Source organism: Sapajus apella, unplaced genomic scaffold, assembly GCF_009761245.1.
Source record: "Sapajus apella isolate SASKATOON/1434 unplaced genomic scaffold, GSC_monkey_1.0 scaffold2, whole genome shotgun sequence".
Classification (NCBI taxonomy): Eukaryota; Metazoa; Chordata; class Mammalia; order Primates; family Cebidae; genus Sapajus; species Sapajus apella.
The window spans coordinates 970042-989313 of record NW_022436942.1 but is presented as its reverse complement, the minus strand read 5'-3'; the positions used below and the strand labels follow the sequence as shown (position 1 = coordinate 989313).

General features: G+C 35.6%; 1 protein-coding gene across 14 annotated transcripts in view; it reads left to right on the top strand.

Annotated features, from left to right (window-relative positions):
- The window catches only part of CCDC91 (coiled-coil domain containing 91), a 387119-nt gene that overhangs the window by 109609 nt on the left and 258238 nt on the right, over positions 1–19272 (top strand). For 9 of the 14 annotated variants that reach the window (XM_032283654.1, XM_032283642.1, XM_032283556.1 and 6 more), the window contains exon 4: positions 18698–18855. In XM_032283654.1, the coding sequence (XP_032139545.1) occupies positions 18698–18855 (158 nt within the window). Of the gene's footprint in view, positions 1–17694; positions 17804–18697; positions 18856–19272 lie in introns of those variants that run through there. The other 5 variants (XM_032283609.1, XM_032283617.1, XM_032283601.1 and 2 more) reach the window with 4 other exon arrangements.

Below are 19272 nucleotides of genomic sequence, written 5' to 3'. Positions count from 1 at the left end.
TAAGGTGGTTTTTTCCAGTTCTGCAAAGAAGGTCATTGGTAGCTTGATGGGGATAGCATTGAATCTGTAAATTACTTTGGGCAGTATGGCCATTTTCACGATATTGATTCTTCCTAACCATGAACATGGGATGTTTCTCCATCTGTTTGTGTCCTCTCTTATTTCGTTGAGCAGTGGCTTGTAGTTCTCCTTGAAGAGGTCCTTTACATTCCTTGTTAGTTGTATTCCTAGGTATTTTATTCTCTTTGTGGCAATTGTGAACGGAAGTTTGTTCTTGATTTGGCTCTCTTTAAGTCTGTTACTGGTGTATAGGAATGCATGTGATTTTTGCACATTGATTTTGTATCCTGAGACTTTGCTGAACTTGCTTATCAGTTTCAGGAGGTTTGGGGCTGAGACGATGGGGTCTTCTAGATATACAATCATGTCGTCTGCAAATAGAGACAATTTGACTTCCTCCTTTCCTATTTGAATGCCCTTTATTTCTTTTTCTTGCCTGATTGCTCTGGCTAGAACTTCTAATACTATATTGAATAGCAGTGGTGAGAGAGGGCATCCTTGTCTGGTGCCACATTTCAAGGGGAATGCTTCCAGTTTTTGCCCATTCAGTATGATATTGGCTGTTGGTTTGTCATAAATAGCTTTTATTATTTTGAGATACGTTCCATCGATACCTAGCTTATTGAGGGTTTTTAGCATAAAGGGCTGTTGAATTTTGTCAAAGGCCTTCTCTGCATCAATTGAGATAATCATGTGGTTTTTGTCTTTGGTTCTGTTTATGTGGTGAATTACGTTTATAGACTTGCGTATGTTGAACCAGCCTTGCATCCCCGGGATGAAGCCTACTTGATCATGGTGGATAAGCTTTTTGATGTGCTGTTGCAATCGGCTTGTCAGTATTTTATTGAAGATTTTTGCATCTATGTTCATCATAGATATTGGCCTGTAGTTTTCTTTTCTTGTTGAGTCTCTGCCGGGTTTTGGAATCAGGATGATGTTGGTCTCGTAAAATGATTTGGGAAGAATTCCCTCTTTTTGTATTGTTTGGAATAGTTTCAGAAGAAATGGTACCAGCTCCTCTTTGTATGTCTGGTAGAATTCAGCTGTGAACCCATCTGGACCTGGGCTTTTTTTGGGTGGTAAGCTCTTAATTGCTGCCTCAACTTCAGACCTTGTTATGGGTCTGTTCAGGGTTTCGGCTTCTTCCTGGTTTAGGCTTGGCAGGAGGCATGTGTCCAGGAATTTATCCATTTCTTCCAGGTTTATTAGTTTGTGTGCATAGAGTTGTTTGTAATAATCTCTGATGATGGTTTGAATTTCTGTGGAATCTGTGGTGATATCCCCTTTATCGTTTTTTATTGCATCTATTTGGTTATTCTCTCTTTTCTTTTTTATTAATCTGGCTAGTGGTCTGTCTATTTTGTTGATCTTTTCAAAAAACCAGCTCCTGGATTTATTGATTTTTTGAAGGGTTTTTTGTGTCTCTATCTCCTTCAGTTCTGCTCTGATCTTAGCTATTTCTTGTCTTCTGCTAGACTTTGAGTTTTTTTGATCTTGCTCCTCTAGCTCTTTCAGTTTCGACGATAGGGTGTCAATTTTTGATCTCTCCTTGTTTCTCATGTGGGCACTTATTGCTATATATTTTCCTCTAGAGACTGCTTTAAATGTGTCCCAGAGATTCTGGTATGTTGTGTCTTCATTCTCGTTGATTTCGAAGAACATCTTTATTTCTGTCTTCATTTCATTGTTTATCCAGTCAACATTCAAGAGCAAGTTGTTCAGTTTCCATGAAGCTGTGCGGTTCTGAGTTAGTTTTTGAATTCTGAGTTCTAACTTGATTGCACTGTGGTCTGAGAGACTGTTTGTTATGATTTCCGTTATTTTGCATTTGCTGAGGAGTGATTTACTCCCAATTATGTGGTCAGTTTTAGAGTAGGTGTGATGTGGTGCTGAGAAGAATGTATATTCTGTGGATTTGGGGTGGAGAGTTCTGTAAATGTCTATTAGGTTTGCTTGGTCCAGGTCTGAGTTCAAGTCCTGGATATCCTTGTTAATTTTCTGTCTGGTTGATCTGTCTAATGTTGACAATGGGGTGTTAAAGTCTCCCACTATTATTGTGTGGGAGTCTAAGTCTCTTTGTAAGTCATTAAGAACTTGCCTTATGTATCTGGGTGCTCCTGTATTGGGTGCATATATATTTAGGATCGTTAGCTCTTCCTGTTGCATTGATCCTTTTACCATTATGTAATGTCCCTCTTTGTCTCTTATGATCTTTGTTGCTTTAAAGTCTAATTTATCAGAGATGAGAATTGCAACTCCTGCTTTTTTTTGCTCTCCATGTGCTTGGTAAATCTTCCTGCATCCCTTTATTTTGAGCCTTTGTTTATCCTTGCATGTGAGATGGGTTTCCTGGATACAGCACACCGATGGGTTTTGGCTTTTTATCCAATTTGCCAGTCTGTGTCTTTTGATTGGGGCATTTAGTCCATTTACATTTAGGGTTAATATTGTTATGTGTGAATTTGATACTGCCATTTTGGTGCTAGCTGGCTGTTTTGCCCTTTAGTTGAGCTGGTACTTGTTGTTCCTTTATATGTGTAGAGCCTCTTTCAGGAGCTCTTGTAGAGCTGGCCTGGTGGTGACGAAATCTCTGAGTACTTGCATGTTCCCAAAGGATTTTATTTTTCCTTCACTTATGAAGCTTAGTTTGGCTGGATAGGAGATTCTGGGTTGAAAGTTCTTTTCTTTAAGGATGTTGAATATTGGCCCCCATTCTCTTCTGGCTTGTAGGGTTTCTGCTGAGAGATCTGCTGTGAGTCTGATGGGCTTCCCTTTATGGGTAACCCGACCTTTCTTTCTGGCTGCCCTTAGTATTTTCTCCTTCATTTCGACCCTGGTGAATCTGACGATTATGTGCCTTGGGGTTGCTCTTCTTGACGAATATCTTTGTGGTGTTCTCTGTATTTCCTGGACTTGAATGTTTGCCTGCCTTGGTAGGTTGGGGAAGTTTTCCTGGATAATATCCTGAAGAGTATTTTCCAGCTTGGATTCATTCTCTTCGTCGCATTCGGGTACGCCTATCAAACGTAGATTAGGTCTTTTCACATAGTCCCACATTTCTTGGAGACTTTGTTCATTCCTTTTTACCTTTTTTTCTCCAGTCTTGCCTTCCCGTTTTACTTCATTGAGTTGATCTTCGACCTCTGATATCCTTTCTTCTGCTTGGTCAATTCGGCTGTTGATACTTGTGCATGCTTCACGAAGTTCTCGTGTTGCATTTTTCAGCTCCATCAATTCACTTATATTCCTTTCTATTTTGTCCATTCTTGTTAGCATTTCGTCAAATCTTTTTTCAAGGTTCTTAGTTTCTTTGCATTTGGTTAGAACATGTTCTTTAAGTTCACAGAAGTTTCTTACTACCCACCTTCTGAATTCTGATTCTGTCATTTCATCACACTCGTTCTCCATCCAACCTTGTTCCCTTGCTGGTGAGGAGTTGTGATACCTTTTAGGAGGAGAGGTGTTCTGGTTTCGGGTGTTTTCATCCTTTTTGCGCCGGTTTCTTCCCATCCTTAAGGATTTATCCACCTGTCAACTTTGTAGTTGCTGGCTTTCAGATTGGGTCTCAAATCTTTCAGAGTGACGTTCTGTTTGTTGATGATGAGGTTATTTCTGTTTCTTGGTTTTCCTTCTGACAGTCTGGCCCCTCTGCTGTAGGTCTGCTGAGGTTCACTCCAGGCCCTGCTTGCCTGGGGTTCACCTGCAGCAGCTGTTGAACAGCAAGGGTTGTTACCAGTTTTCTTCTTCTGCTATCTTTGTCCCAGAAGGATACCCGCCTAGGGTCAATCTGATCTCTCTTTTATGAGGTGTCTTTTTGGATATATAGGGGTCAGGGAGCTGCTTGAGGAGACGGTCTTTTCTTTATAGGAGCTCAAATGGTGAGTTGTGAGCTCTGTTGTTGTTCATTCAGAGCTGCTGGGCAGGTACTTTTAGGTCTGCTGCAGCTGAACTCATAAACTGCTTTTTGTTCCCAGGTGCTCTGTCCCAGGGATTTAGGGCTTTATTTATGAGTTTCCGTTATGCTGCCGCCTTCTTTTTTTTTTTTTCCTTCAGACCTGCGCAGCCCAGCAAGGAGGCCGCCTAGTCACTGTCGGCCTATGGCAGCTTTGCTGAGCTGCTGTGGGCTGCGCCCCGCTGCCGAGTGAACTTTCCTGCAGTCCTGATTATATGGGTGTAGTTAGAACTGCTTTGGTGATGGTGGCCCGCCTCTGTTGGGGCGGAGTCTCTGCTGTGGCGGGTTGCCTTGGCAACGGCGGGCTGCCTCAGCAATGGAGGGCTGCCTCAGCAATGGCGGGTTGCCTTGGCAACGGCGGGCTGCCTCGGTAATGGCGGACGCCCCTCCCCGACAGAGCTGGACCGTCCCGGGTTCAGCTGCGCTTGCTGTGAAACTCTCAATCCAGAGTTTCTGGTTGCTGTTCTTTTGTGGGGGTGGGAGCAGCCGAGCCTGATCTCCTGGCTCCCTGCCTCAGAGCCTTTTTTAAGTTGGTGTTCCAGTCACCTGTTGAAGAGGCGCCGGGGTCTGTTTGTTTTCCCCTGCGGCCACTCACTGAGCTGGCTTAAACAGTGGCACTGAGGTTTGTGGCGCTTTTTTTTTTTTTTTGCCCTGGAATCTACTGTCCTGGTTCTCTGCTCAGTCCGCTTTTTGAACCAGCGTATGGGCGACTTCCTGTGGCTCCAATCGCCAGCCAAAAGGGCCCCCGGACCAGTGTATTTTGTACGGAGAACCACGGCTCCGGGGCGCCGACAAAGCAGCCGCGCGGGGCAAAGCAGCGGCGCTGGCCGGCACAGCCGCGCTGGCCGAAACAGCCGCGCTGGCGACCGTGGAGCACCTCTGCCCGGGAATTTCCTAGTCTGTGGGCAATAAAAACGCGGCGTCCACTCACCCTCTGCGCTTTCACTGGGAGCTGCAATCCTGAGCTGTTCCTAAACGGCCATCTTCTGCCCACTTTTTAATGGGCTCTTTTTGTCTTCTAAATTTGTATAAGGTCCTTATAGATGTTGGATATTAGATCTTTGTGAGATGCACAGTTTGCAAATATTTTCTCCCATTCTGTAGCTTGTCTGTATACTCTATTAATAGTTTCTTTTGCTGTGCAGAAGCTCTTTAATTAGATTCCATTTATCAGTTTTCGCTTTTGTTGCAGTTGCTTTTGGCATCTTTGTCATGAACACTTTTCCTGTTCCTGTGTCCAGAATGGTATTGCCTAGGTTGTCTTCCAGAGTTTTTGTAGTTCTGAGTTTTACATATAAGTCTTTAATTCATCATAATTTTTGGTATATAGTATAAGAAAGAGGTCCAGTTTTGATCTTCTGCATGTGGCTAACTAGTTATTCCAGCACCATTTATTGAATAGGGATTTCTTTCCACATTGCTTGTTTCTGTCAGCTTTGTAAAAAATTGAATGGTTGTAGGTATGAGGCCTTGCTTCTGGGCTCTTTCTTCTGTTCCATCAGTCTGTGTATCTCTTTTTGTACCAATCACATGCTGTTTTGGTTACTGTACTCCTCTAGTATAATTTGAAGTCAGGTAGCATAATGCCTCCAGTTTTGTTCTTTTTGGTTAGGATTGCTGTGGCTATTCAAACTCTTTTGGTTCCATATGAATTTTCAAATAGTTTTTTCTAGTACTTTGAAGAAATGTCATTGGTAGTTTGATATGAATAGCATTGAATGTTTGAATTACTTTGCACAGTACAGCCATTTTACTGATACTAATTCTTTCTATCCATGAGCATGGAATGCTTTTCCATTTGTTTGTGTTATCTCTGATTTCTTTGAGCAGTGTTTTGTAGTTCTCATATTAGAGGCCTTTCACTTCCTTGGTTAGCTGTGTTCATAGTTATTTTATTCTTTTTGTGGCAGTTGTGAATGGGATTATGTTTCTAATTTGCTCTCAGCTTGACTGTTTTTTGTGTAATAGGAATGCTAGTGATTTTTATAATAGGAATGCTAGTGATTTTTGTATCCCAAGACTTCACTGAAGTTATCAGCTTAAAGAACTTTCGGATGGAGACTATAGGATTTTTAGATATAGAATCATCTTGTCTGCAAGCAGGGATTGTTTGACTTCCTCTTTTTATTTGGATGTACTTTATTTCTCTCTCTTTCAAAGAAAGAGAAGAAAGAACAATTGTGTTTCATTTTGCTAATATTTGCCTACTATAAGTAGATTTCCCATTATAATTAACTAGATAGGCAGAAGGGGACATTAAAGTAATTTTGTTTTACTTAAGTTTTTTTTTTTTTCCACTGGCAGTAGGATACATTTAAGAGCTTATTTGAGGACTGTTGCTTTTATTCTTTAAATTGGCATTGTTAAATCACTGTATATATGTAAGCTAGTCAGTCATGTTTTGCTTTCTCTTTAAGCTTTTAATGACAGAATAGTAACTTCTATTGATATTTAATATCAATTTAAATATATATCTTACTGAAAACATTAGTTTCATTAAATTATTTTTAAAGGTTTCATCTCTCTCTTTTTAACTTATGCTCTTTTTTTTTTTTTTTTTTTTTGACTTATGCTTTTATCTCTTTTTTAACTTATGTGGTCTTCATCTGCCAGCCAGGCTGGAGTACAGTGATGTGATTAAAGGCCATTGAAGCCTTGAATTCTTGGGCTCAAACCATCCTTCCACCTCCGCTTTCCCCGTAGCTGGGACACTGTGCTTGCCTCCTTGTCTGCAGGCGCCTGGCTCCTTGGCTATATTTTTCATTGTTTGTTTACCCACTAGAAAAATAACACACACATGCCCAAAATCTTAATGTGATTTTAACTTTCAGTTTTAGTACCTGTGGAGTGGAGAATATGAGCTTTGGAGTCAAACAGTCATGAATTCTGATCATGCCTTGACAGTCTTCTAGTTTGTGAAATCTTGTACTTTACAATTAAACCCAGAATCTTAGCTTCTTCATTTATGAAATGGTTGTTATAGTGAGGATGAAATAAGTTGACACAAAAAAATATTGCATAGTACCTGGTTGGTGACAGTTCTTTCCCTTTTTCATTTCGTTTAACAGAAATTTGGGCTATTCTTTTTGGTCATTGATATGCTTTGGCTCTGTATCCCCACCCAAACCTCATCTTGAATTGCAATCCTCCTATGTCAAGGGAGCGACCTGGTGCCAGGTAGCTGGATTATGGAGGTGGTGCCTCTTCCATGCTGTTCTTGTGATAATGAGTTCTCACAAGATCTCCAAATCCCCTTCTCTGGCTCTTTTTCCGGATGCCTTGTGAAAAAGGTGCCTGCTTCCTCTTTGCCTTCTGCTTTGATTATAAGTTTCCTGAGGCTTCCCCAGCCATGTGAAACTGTGAGTCAATTAAACCTGCTTTCTTATTTTTCTTTTTAAAGACGAAGTTTCACTGTTGTCGCCCAGGCTGAAGTACAGTGGTGCGATCTCAGCTCACTACAATCTCTGCCTCCTGGGTTCAAGCAATTCATCTCGCTCAGCCTCCCAAGTAGCTGGGATTACAGGGACGTGCCTCCATGCCTGGTTAGTTTTGTATTTTTTGTCAAGATGAGGTTTCGCCATGTTGACCAGGCTGGTCTCAAACTCCTGACCTCAGGGTGATCCACCCGCCTTGGCCTCCCAAAATGCTGGAAATACAGGTGTGAGCCATCACGCCTGGCCTAAACTGCTTTCTTTATAATTTACTTAGTCTCAGGTAGTACCTTTATAGCAGTGTGAGAACAGATTAATACAGTCATGTAAAAAAAAATATTTTTAAATGAAAACTATTCATAAATGAAAACTATTCATTGTCTATATTCAGCACAAGTTTCAGGATTATCTGATTTTAGCCATGTTCATTGTCTTTGAGCTATTTTATATTTACAGCTCTTCATATGTTGTAGGAACTGATAGACATCAAATTCTGATTGACTCTGCCCCTTTGAAAAAAAGGAGTTGCACTTTCATTTGAAATTTATTTCAACATTTGTTTACTCTCCTTAAATTTGTCCTATTTTAAATGATTTTTTCCTTTGAAGTGGTTATAACATTTGCCTAGTTCCCTTATTGTATGAGTAGGATAAAATCTTTAATATATAACTATTTTATCTCTGTGAGAGTCAAGATTTTACCTTTTTTTTTTTTTTTAAAAATCTTTTTTTTTTGTTATATAAAAATTTAAAATATTTTCAAGAAATATCTAAATGAAATTTTAAAAATGAATTGATTTATTAAATACCTGTGATGATGTATGGCACACTAATGTTTTAATCATTTGCTATTTGGAGTGTTCTAACGGTGATACCAAACTAGAAACAATGTCGTCTTTCCATGATACCTAACAATTAAGTACTTTAGATAGTAATTTATTTATTTTTTATTATTTCAATACCAATGTGATATTCTCAGGATAAAGTTTTCTAATTTAAAACTTAAAGGATTGCTCTGTATCTTCCGTTAGTATATATACTGTCTTGAATATAGTGCTGTTCTACAATTATATTTTGAATGAGTGATTAGATAAATGAGTCTGATAAAGATCACAGACACTTTTTTCTTAAGTATGTCATTGTGTTCTAATGAGTTTAAAGAAATTTCTTAAGGATCTAGTTTCCAGAGACTCAGGAGACTTAACAATTTAAAATGGTGTGTTTGAAACATATCACTTTAAATTAAGGTGTGATATAGTGTTTTCTTTCACTTCAGAAATTGCTTAGAATTTTGTTCACTCAGTGTGAGCAAGAATTAAAAAAACTTACATTTTTAGATAGTAAATTTGGATAAAAGATATGATTTTGAAACATTTCTTCTACGTTCTTCAAACTTTTTAGATTCCTTATATCTTTTTTATTTTACTTTACTTTGTTAATTTATTTCTGCTTTTATTTATTTTTGGATGCTGTGGTGTTTTCTTCTTGCTGTGATATTGAAGCAGTGGGGAATGAAATAGCTTATTTTGTTTTAATTTTCCCATTCAAAAATTTATATTTATATTTATGTTTATATTATATAATTTTGTGTTGACTATGTAAATAAAGAATTACGAGGTCTCTTCCTCTGCATCTCTATTAGAAATGAAAACAATTTCTTTTGTTATTTGGGTAATTCCAAAATTTGACCATTACAATTTGTGGTATACAGTGTCACCTAAACATTTCTCAGGAGCACACTGTTATTCCTCAAAGAAGCGAGTAGGGGTAGAGTCTTTATTTATAGTATGCCAGTAACTATAGAGAATAACTAAAATGGTAGAAATTTTAATGATATAATCGTTCTGTTAAGGAAGTGATCATTTCTATTTCTTGTATTCTTCCATCTTGGCCTTTTAAAAGCTGTTATATATTTTTTCCTTCAGTTTCCCACCTAGATATCTTAGATATATCCTAAAATCCATTATATTACATCTATATATCTACACATATAATATATAAACATATACATTATATATGAAGGGTCATTTCCTGCAATGAACCTTCCTTGGATAGAAACAGTGATTTTCTAAACACTGACTTTTACCATTTTTGATAAGTTTTAAAAGAAGTCTGTACACTTAGTTTCAGTTTTTTTAGTAACAGATCTTCATATTTAGATACGCAATTTGTATGTCCATAAGCACTTGCAAATTCTTTGTTTTCTGTAACAGTGATTTCCCTACATGAGTGATTTTCAAAGATGTCAACAATGAACATTGAGCAGGAAGATATGTGTTCAACAACATAGACCTGAAAGTATATTTGGGGATCAGAGATGTAGATGACAGTTTGTAAAGGCAGATAGTGACCAGCCTCTAAAGTACCTAGAAGCTGAAAGAATGGGATAAAAAACAAGGACCTGCATTGGGTAATAGGGTGTTTGAATGAAAATTAAAGGCCAAAACTAAGTTACAAGTTATAAAAATCATTATTTTATTGGCATATTCTTGAATTATTTTAATCATTAACAGAGATAAACAGATTTTTTTTTTTTGGTATATGTAAAAGTGCATGGCCATTTATACCTATTTCTTACTTACAATTTACAGGTTATTATGTTTATGTAAAATCAAACAGAAATGACCACAAACAGAATTGCATACTGTTTAGAAACTTCATGCTTCTTTGCTGTGTTGTGTTTTGACATATTTAGCTTTTTGTGCTTTAGAAGAGGCCTGTCAATTAAAAATGGTATGTCCAAATGACTTGCTAGTTACCCTTACAAACTTAAAAATGAAGAACTGCCTTTCGTTGCCCTTTTGATTTGCTTTGTAGCTATGATGGAGTATTGTGCTGACTGTATTCTCTAAATCTTAGAAAACCAAGAATTTCACATTTAAAAGGAAGCAAATTGTATCTGTACTCCTGCATAAGCCTTAAAAGCAAACAAACAAATACCATACCCAAAGAAGTAACATTTTATAGATTTCTACTTCTTAAAAAAATTTGGCTGTTTTTTCATGGAAATAGGTGTTGTTGGGTACACCCGATCTCCTGAATTTAAAGATTTTGGGCATGAGAACTGACACTAGTCAGTTTTTAGTAGACCAAAGAATACTGTAAGCACTTTTGAAACTTTAAAAATTGTACCTTCACTAAGTGAGAAGATAATTATATTTTACTAGAATTCATAATTTTTAAATTATGTTTACAATTTCTCATTAAGCACACACATCTAAAACATGTATACCATCATTACTATAACAGAACATTTTGTGTCTGTGTGTGTGTACAATATTTACCAGTACAGATTTTTTCCCTAGGGGATGGGGAGTCACCTTAAATTAGAGAAACTATGTGAATTTTAGCATAGCAAAAAATGTAGAGGTTTAATTGAAAAAAGTCTAGTTCTCATTTAGAGAGAAGTTATATGCTATCCTTTCTTTCACAGATGCTATTCATTTGTTTTCCCATTTTATTTTGAAAATTGGATGTGGTTAATGAAACACTTAGTAAATGTGGTATCAAATTCAACTTTCTGAAAATTCCACTGATGCCACATAAGTTGAAAGTGCATATGAATTGTAGGCACTTTTTGTTCAACTTTCCATGTGTCATATGGGTCTGATTAGCAGGATGCCAGAAAGGGTTGTACCTCCAAATTTCATGTTTATTGGTCCGTTGCTGATTGTTGATTTTTTTTTTTTTCCTACAAAAGCTAGTTGGCTCCTATTAGCCTTTACTTTGAAGTTGGATCTTTTCCTATCCTATTAACCCAGAGCATGCTTTGATTAGGGGGTTGATGGGACTCCAGGGGTTGATTATTCCAATTAGGGAGGATATTGAAACAAAAGTCTTTAGAATTATATTTTTAAGAGGTATAGTTATTTTTATTTTTCTTTGTTATATTTAAAAATAACACACATGAATCTGCTATTTAACTTAAGATCTAGAGTGTTACCAATTTTATAATTTTTCTTTTATCTTATCCTTTTGCCTTTGTCCCTGGAGGAACCACTGTCCTCAGTTTTATGTTAGCATTTCCTTGATTTTGTTAAAAAAAAAAGTGTGTATGTGCACATTTATTATATAAGAGTTTTGCTTGTTTTTGTCTTTATAAAAATGGGTTCATACTGTTCAGTCTTCAGGGTTTATATTTTTAACCTAAATTTTTGCCTCTTAAGATTCAGCCATGTTATTTCATATATCTGTTGTTCCTTTATTTTCACTGCTAAATAATATTCCAGTTTATGATTATGCCATAACTCAGGTACCCATTTAATGTGAATAGGTATTTAGACTGTTGCCGCTTATTTGCTGTTATGAACAGTAACTGCTGGAAACATTCCAATATATAGTTTTAGCGGTAGCAAATCTATTTAGCAGTTTTGCCTAGGGAAGGATTTTGTTGAGACCAAGTTATTTTTCCTCTGATGAGTAATTGTTTGGATGTGTTGTTTCATTTTCATTATATAATTTCCCTTTTGTTTCCTCTTTACTTTTATTGTGACTTACAGAGAAACTTTAAGAAATGGACAAATAATTCCCATATATCCTTCATTTTCTTCAAAGGTTAACATTTTACCACATTTGCTTTATCATTTTCTTCTTTTTCCTTCTCATTGTTTTTTTATTCTCCTTAGTATTTATTTAGCATTCTTCTTGTTCTTACACTGAGGGCATTCAGTCAAAGTACTATGTCCCGTGGTAGTAACTTGGGTTAGTTCTTACCCTTCGCTCTCTCATACTGTGTTATGTGATCAGGTTATTCATTTGCAAGTTCTTTGTATCCTGTTTTAGGATTTTTTGTTCCCCTGCGTGTTGATTTCATTTTTCTTTTATTGAGTATGAGAAACATTAATATGGTGACAAAAGTTGAGAACTGTATTAAAACCTATATTTGGAGAAGAGAGATTTCTTGTCATTCATTTCTTACCTTTCTACCTCAATCCTGTCTGTCTTCCACTATCAGTCCTGTTTATTTTTGCCTTCATCCTTCATATAATTCCTTTACAGCAAATAAGTAGATGTATGTATCTTTGTCTTTTCATGTATTTAAGGGCCTTTTGTATATTTTCATTTTGGTAAATTGTTCATAACTTTTGCTCTTTATTCTATAGGATGTTTTTTTTTCCTTCAACCCTTCTCTGCCCACCCCCCCCCCCAACCAGGTTTTAAATGTTCTTTATTAGGAATATTGGCCCTTATCTGTGATACATGTTATACATATTAGTTTTTTTTCCTAGTTTATTAGTTTTTATATTTTTTAGGGTAATTCTTGACAGAAAAAAATGTTAATTTTTTTCCTTCACTTTTTAAGAATGTTTTATTACAAATCTTCTTTTAAAAAATGCTCAGCATGTTAATTCAAACTGGAATGACAAATGTTAGATGACAGTTTTGGGTAAAGGCTGTGCCTTGCTATTTAAAAAAAAAATGGGTACATCAATGCTCATTTTAACAACTGGCATAAAATCCCACTAATTGGCTAATAAAAACAGATACAAATACAGAACATTTAAAGTAATAACAATTCAAGTGCTGGGCTTTTTACAACAAGGGGGTGAGAAGGAAAGAAATGAAAATTCACTGCAAACCAGTCTGCTGAATGCATCTGTTAAGGTTTACTGTTGTTTTGTATATTCTATATTGAAATTAGTCTTTCCTTGTGTTGTATCTATAATCTAGCCACAGTTAGAAAGCCCTTTCTTATGTCTAAGGTAAAGAACTCACTCATGTTTTCTCCTAGAGTATATGATCTCATTTTAAAACTGTTTAGATCCCTGATCCTATTTGGAGGTTTTTTTTTTGTGTATGATGTGAGATATGAGTTTAATTTTATTTAATACATTTTTTCCAAACAACTAATCATTTGTTCTAGCACTATTTATTAACAAGCCCATCTTTGACTCAGTGATTTGAAATGCTGCTTTTATCACATACTTGCTTCACAGATACTTGGATCTGTTTTTGGACTTTCTGGTCTGTTAATTGCTACCCCAAATAATATACCATCTTTTATAGAGGTTCTGTAACATAATTTAATACAGCATATTTTAATAAGATAGTAGCATGTTTTAATTTAGTTTAATTTAGTGTATTTGAATAACAGGGAATGGTATTCCCCATATAGTTTTTCTTTTAGTTTTGTTCTGTTCTTTCAAGTTCACTTTTTTCGTGAGACGTTTAATGCCCATTTATCTAGCTTCATTATAAAAAACTTAATGGGATTGTGTTAAACCTATATAAAAGTTAATTAAGAATGGACTGGAATCTTTATGATTTCTAGATGTCCTGTCCTATTATAAGAGATACCTTTACCTTTGTTTAGGTCTATTTTTGTGTCTTTCAGGAGTGTTTTAAAGTTTTCCTCATTTCATGCTAAGTTTATTCTTCTGTACTGTATTATGTCTATTGCAGTGAAAAAGTTTTGTCTCTACCATTACATTCTCTAAATGGTTATTGTTTTTACATATGAATTATATTGATTTCTGCTTGTTAAGTTTATGTCCTGCTTTTTTACTGAATGCTTTTATTATTTGAGTTAATTTAAAATGTATTCTCATGATAGAAATATGAAATTGTTGTTTTATGCTATTTTATTTCTTTTGTTTAATTGCATTGATTTGGGCCTTTAGTACAATGTTTAAAGTTATAGAGATAGTAGGCATCCTTATCTTTACAGAAACACCTTTAATCTTTTCCCCTTAAGATGCTGCCCTTAGGGCTGAGGTTTATATATTTTATTATGTTAAGAAAGTATTCTTCAGTTTCTGTTTTCCTGATTGTTTTTAACTGAAATGGGTGTTCAGTTTTATCACAAGCATTTCCAGAGTCTTGGAGATAATGATGTTTCTCTTTAAGTCTTTTAATTTGGAGTATTAATGAATTCTGTGATAGATAACCAGTCTTGGATTCCTGGAGTAAGTTCTATTGGTTCATTGCATATCATTTTAATATGGTATTGGATTCATATTGTTAATATTTTATTTAGAACATATACTTCATTATTTATAAGTGATACTCTAATCTGAAAATCTTGAATTTTTCTCATTTTTAATGTCTCTATAAGGTGTTACTATCTTAATATTATGTTACATTTTATTGATGTTAATGAAGTTTTCCTTCATTTTTAGTGTTCTTCCTTTTCAATTTAGAATATTGGGTTTAACTAGTGTTTGAATATTTGGTAGAAATCCTCTTGACATAATCTGAGCCTAATGCTTTCTTTGTGGAGTAGTTGCCTAACTTTATTTTTTTCACAAGAAAATATATAACATCAACTTTCAGTAACTACATTTCTGTAGGAATTTTTTCATTTTTCTAAATGTTTGATTTGCTTAGAAGCCTGTAGAAAAGTCTTATTACTTTCTAATTTCTTTTGTTTTAATAGCTATTTTCTTCTTGTTATTTAATTTGGTATACTTAAGTTCTTTCCCTTTTATTGTTAACTACTATTTTGTTTAATTTTCATTTGAAATCCAGGATTTTGATTAATTATATGTACTATTTTTTTTTCTTATTAATATACTTCAATGAATGCAGTATTTTTATTATTTCCCTTGTTCTATTTTTTAAATTTTCTTTTTTGTTTCTTTTTTAGTTTGAGCTGGGAATTTAATTCATTGTTTTTTAATTGAAGTGTTCAGGGCTATAAAGTTTTCTTTCTAATTACTACTTTAAATGTATCCCATATGGTTTGTCACTATTTCTTAGAAATATTGTAGTATCTTAATAGACAATGGAAAATTAGAATTATATTGTGCTGGAAAAGCTTGTTTTGAATGTTGCCAACTGATAACTTCAGTGACAACTTCCATTTACTGAATGTTTACCATGTACCTGTCACTGAGCTGGTGGTTGGTATACATCATCTCATTTAAGCTGTATAACATCATTTTGAGCTACCTATTTCCCCATTTTCAGAAGAAAAAACTTTGGCTTAGAGAATTATTGTAATTTGCCTAAGGTTGCATTATGCATAAATTGTTAATGTTTAAATTTCAGTCAATTTCTGACTCTAATGCCTGTGGCTGTTACCTAGACAATAATATTGTGAGGTCACAGAGATATTGGACAACATGACATAGTCAGGGAATGTTAGTAGTATGGTGTGACTGGAGTGAAGTTAGCACTTAGTGGTATCATTTCTGGCTTGAACAAATGGTTTTTTTGAGGTATCGTTAACTGAGATGAAAAACATGAAGCAAAGCAGGTTTATCTAAGATGATGGGTAAGTCTGGTATACCTGTTGGACAGCCGACTGGAACTATCTGGTAGTAAGGTGAATATATAGATCTAGAGTCCTGCAGAGTAATTAATACTGGAGATGTTGATTTGGGTATCATTAGCTTAGAGGTGGTAATTTAAATAATGGCTTTTGAAAGTGGTAATCTAGAATATTGTGTACAGTGAGAAGATCAGAAGATACAGAAAATAATGAAACTTGAAGTTTATTGGAGGAAAGGCTGAAAAGGAATCAAGGAAATAGTAGTCAACGTATTAGGAAGAAATCAAGGAGATCGGCCAGGCGCAGTGGCTCATGCCTGTAATCCCAGAACTTTGGGAGGCCGAGGCGGGTGGATCACGAGCTTAGGAGTTCAAGATCAGCCTGACCAACATGGGGAAAACTCCGTCTCTACTAAAAATACAAAAATTACCCAGGTGTGGTGGCGCATGCCTATAGTCCCAGCTACTTAGGAGGCTGAGGCAGAACTGCTTGAACAGCACAAGTGGAGGTTGCAGTGAGCCGAAATCTGCACCCTAGCCTGGGTGACAGAGTGAGATTCTGTCTCAAAAAAAAAAAAAAAATATGTGTGTGTGTGTGTGTGTGTGTGTGTGTGTGTGTGTGTATGTGTGTGTGTATATATATATGTGTGTGTGTATATATGTGTGTGTGTGTATATGTGTGTGTGTATATATATGTGTGTGTGTGTGTATACACACAGTAGATCACGTGTAACAGGCACCAGAGGAAGAGTTTAAAAAAAAATGGAGGGTCATTATCATGTTCTCTGGCGAACTAAAGAAAGATAAGATCAGAAGTGTTTATTTGATTTAATAGTATCTGATAGGACAAGTGGTATCGTAAATAACAGACCCAGTGGAGTGATGATACCACTTGTCCTATCAGAAGAAGAAAATGGAGAGAGGGATTATAAACTGTTTAAGAACTTTGGTTATGAAGAGAAAGGGTCATAGTGTGGTAGTAGCTAGTATGAGATTCAGGGTACCTTCATTCCTTCTCTCTGCTGTTCTTCAACCTCTCCCTTTCTTTTCTTTCTTTTCCTCTTTTCTTTCTCACTTGTTCCCACTCTTCCTGTATTCTACCCACTTTCCTTCCTTTTTCCCTAACATGATACACTTGAATGTTTAATGTTACAGATGAGAATTTAACTTGTGATAGCATGACATCTTATGCCTATAAATATGAATAACATAAATATTAAAATAGGTGTTAGATCAGAATGAAACTGTTAATAGTTTCTTGAATACAGGATTATAGCCACATATATACCTTTAAATAAACATACTTGCCCTATAAATTTTAATCTTTAATAAAATATCAACACTGTCCTAAATGCTTTACATGTTTTACACAGTTTGAACCTTAGCAAAATCTCTGCCCATCTTCTAGATGAGGAAACTGAGGCACAGAGAAGTTCAGTAACTTGCCCATTGTTCTATACCTGGTCTGGCAGTGTGGTTCAAGAGTCTATGCTCTTAATCATAAGGCTGTATTCCTTCTCACTCCACCATAGTAGTTACTTTCATTCCTTTAAAAATTTATTAGCAATATTTTTGTTGTAAATTATAATACAGAATTAGAAATGGAAATATTTTGACATTTGGAAGAACTCTTTTCACTATTCTACTTTTATAGAATAGAAAAAACTTCTTGAACAGTTCATACTCCCTGTCTCCATTTTCTTCCTCGACCCAATCCTCGTCACTCCATTGGATCTATTGAAGATGCTACTTGTCCTATCAGACATACTATTAAATACTATTAAATCTACTTTTATAGAATAGTGAATATTAGAAAAAAATAATTTCTGAAGTAAGGATACCAAGTACAAACATAAATTAAAATTTCAGTTTTCTGTATTTGAGCTAAAGAATTGAAATGCCTATGGGTGAAGCTAGACTATATTAATTATATAGTGTGGCAGGTAATACCTCAAAAATACAATATTGCTGCATAATTGAAGTGTGTATAAGATAAATGAACCGTTAGAATATCAGTCACAAATTGATATATTTGTTGGCCTTATAAATGTCTTTCTTCAGGGAAACATGCAATTTCCATTGTGAGCTGCCTTCCAGAATTTATGGTAGAACTTCACTGACGTTGCTACTGATGCCAATGTGGAATAAAGGTCTTTATAGTTTAGAAAGTCAAAACGTATAAATGGGCTGCAGCAAAAAATGACTCACTCTCCTTAAATATTAAAACACATAATCCAAATATACTTGAATTTTTAGAAAGAACATTTAAAAATCAAGTAATATGTATACAACCTGTTTATCTTGTTAATATCTGTACTTTTGTCCTATGTCCTAATTTGATATTTGGCTTTCCTTTCAGGACCTTTATATTTGAGCTCTAATCACAATCTAATGATTTTTTTTAAGCTAATTGAAAAAGAAAAGAAAAATTATTATTTTTCTATGTCGACAATAACACGAAAAATCTTTTGGTTGTCACAAAAGAAGACCTTAATGCAGATAGTGTTGGATTAGTTGTTTCAAAGTAATTGTTCTTTTCCCTTACTCATTTTATTGTAATAAATATTAATTGATTGATATGGCAACTGAGTCATAAAGCCATTGAATACATGAGTGCATCTGTCTTGCTCACTGCCGTCTCTTCAGTCCCTAATGCCTATGACTGGCACTGGTAGGCACTCTAGTGCTTTTTAAAATTAAATGGATTTTTCTGAATGAAATGAATGAATGTATAATATATATGAGTATTTTCTCTATGTTGGAAATGTACTTCTTATGGTACTGTGTTAGTAAGTAAACACTAAGACATTATAAAACTATTTTGTTTGCCTGGCTCTCACATGGAAATGTCATGTTAAATTTAAAAACAGTAGTGTTAGCTTTCAGAGATTGGGCCCTGAGGAATAGTCATAGAATCCTGATTTTTCACCCTCATTGCTTTTACTTTTACTTTTTTCCTTTTCTCTGTTTCAGCTCTTTTTCCCTTCAACCTGTTTCCTCTGTTTCTCTTTAATAATCCTATCCTTTTTGTTGTTTTTCTTCAGTATCCGGAGTCCATCTTTCACCATCTTCTCCTGAGATTGTACTGGACCATGACCACTCTTCTACCATTGGCTGCCTCTCTTCTGATGCAATTATTTTATCATCAGAGAATACACATGCAGAGAACAGCACTGTGAGTCAAACTATTTCTAAAGCACAGGTAAAGACAAGCTTTTTTTTTTTTTTTTTTTTTGAGACTGAGCTTCGCTTTTATTGCCCAGGCTGGAGTGCAATGGGGTGATCTTGGCTCACCACAACTTCACCTCCTGGGTTCAAGCAATTCTCCTGCCTCAGCTTCCCAAATAGCTAGGATTACAGGCATATACACCTCCTTACCTGGCTAATTTTGTATTTTTAGTAGAGAAGGGGTTTCTTCATGTCTCTTGTGGTCAGGCTGGTCTCGAACTCCTGACCTCAGGTGATCTGCCCACCTCGGCCTCCCAAAGTTCTGGGATTACAGGTGTGAGCCACCATGCCCAGCCAGACAAGCATATTTTTAAAGGCAGTTTGCATCCTTAAAAAAATGTCTGCTAATTTAATTGTTGCTTTTAAAATTTCTTTTTTAGCCTATTTGTCT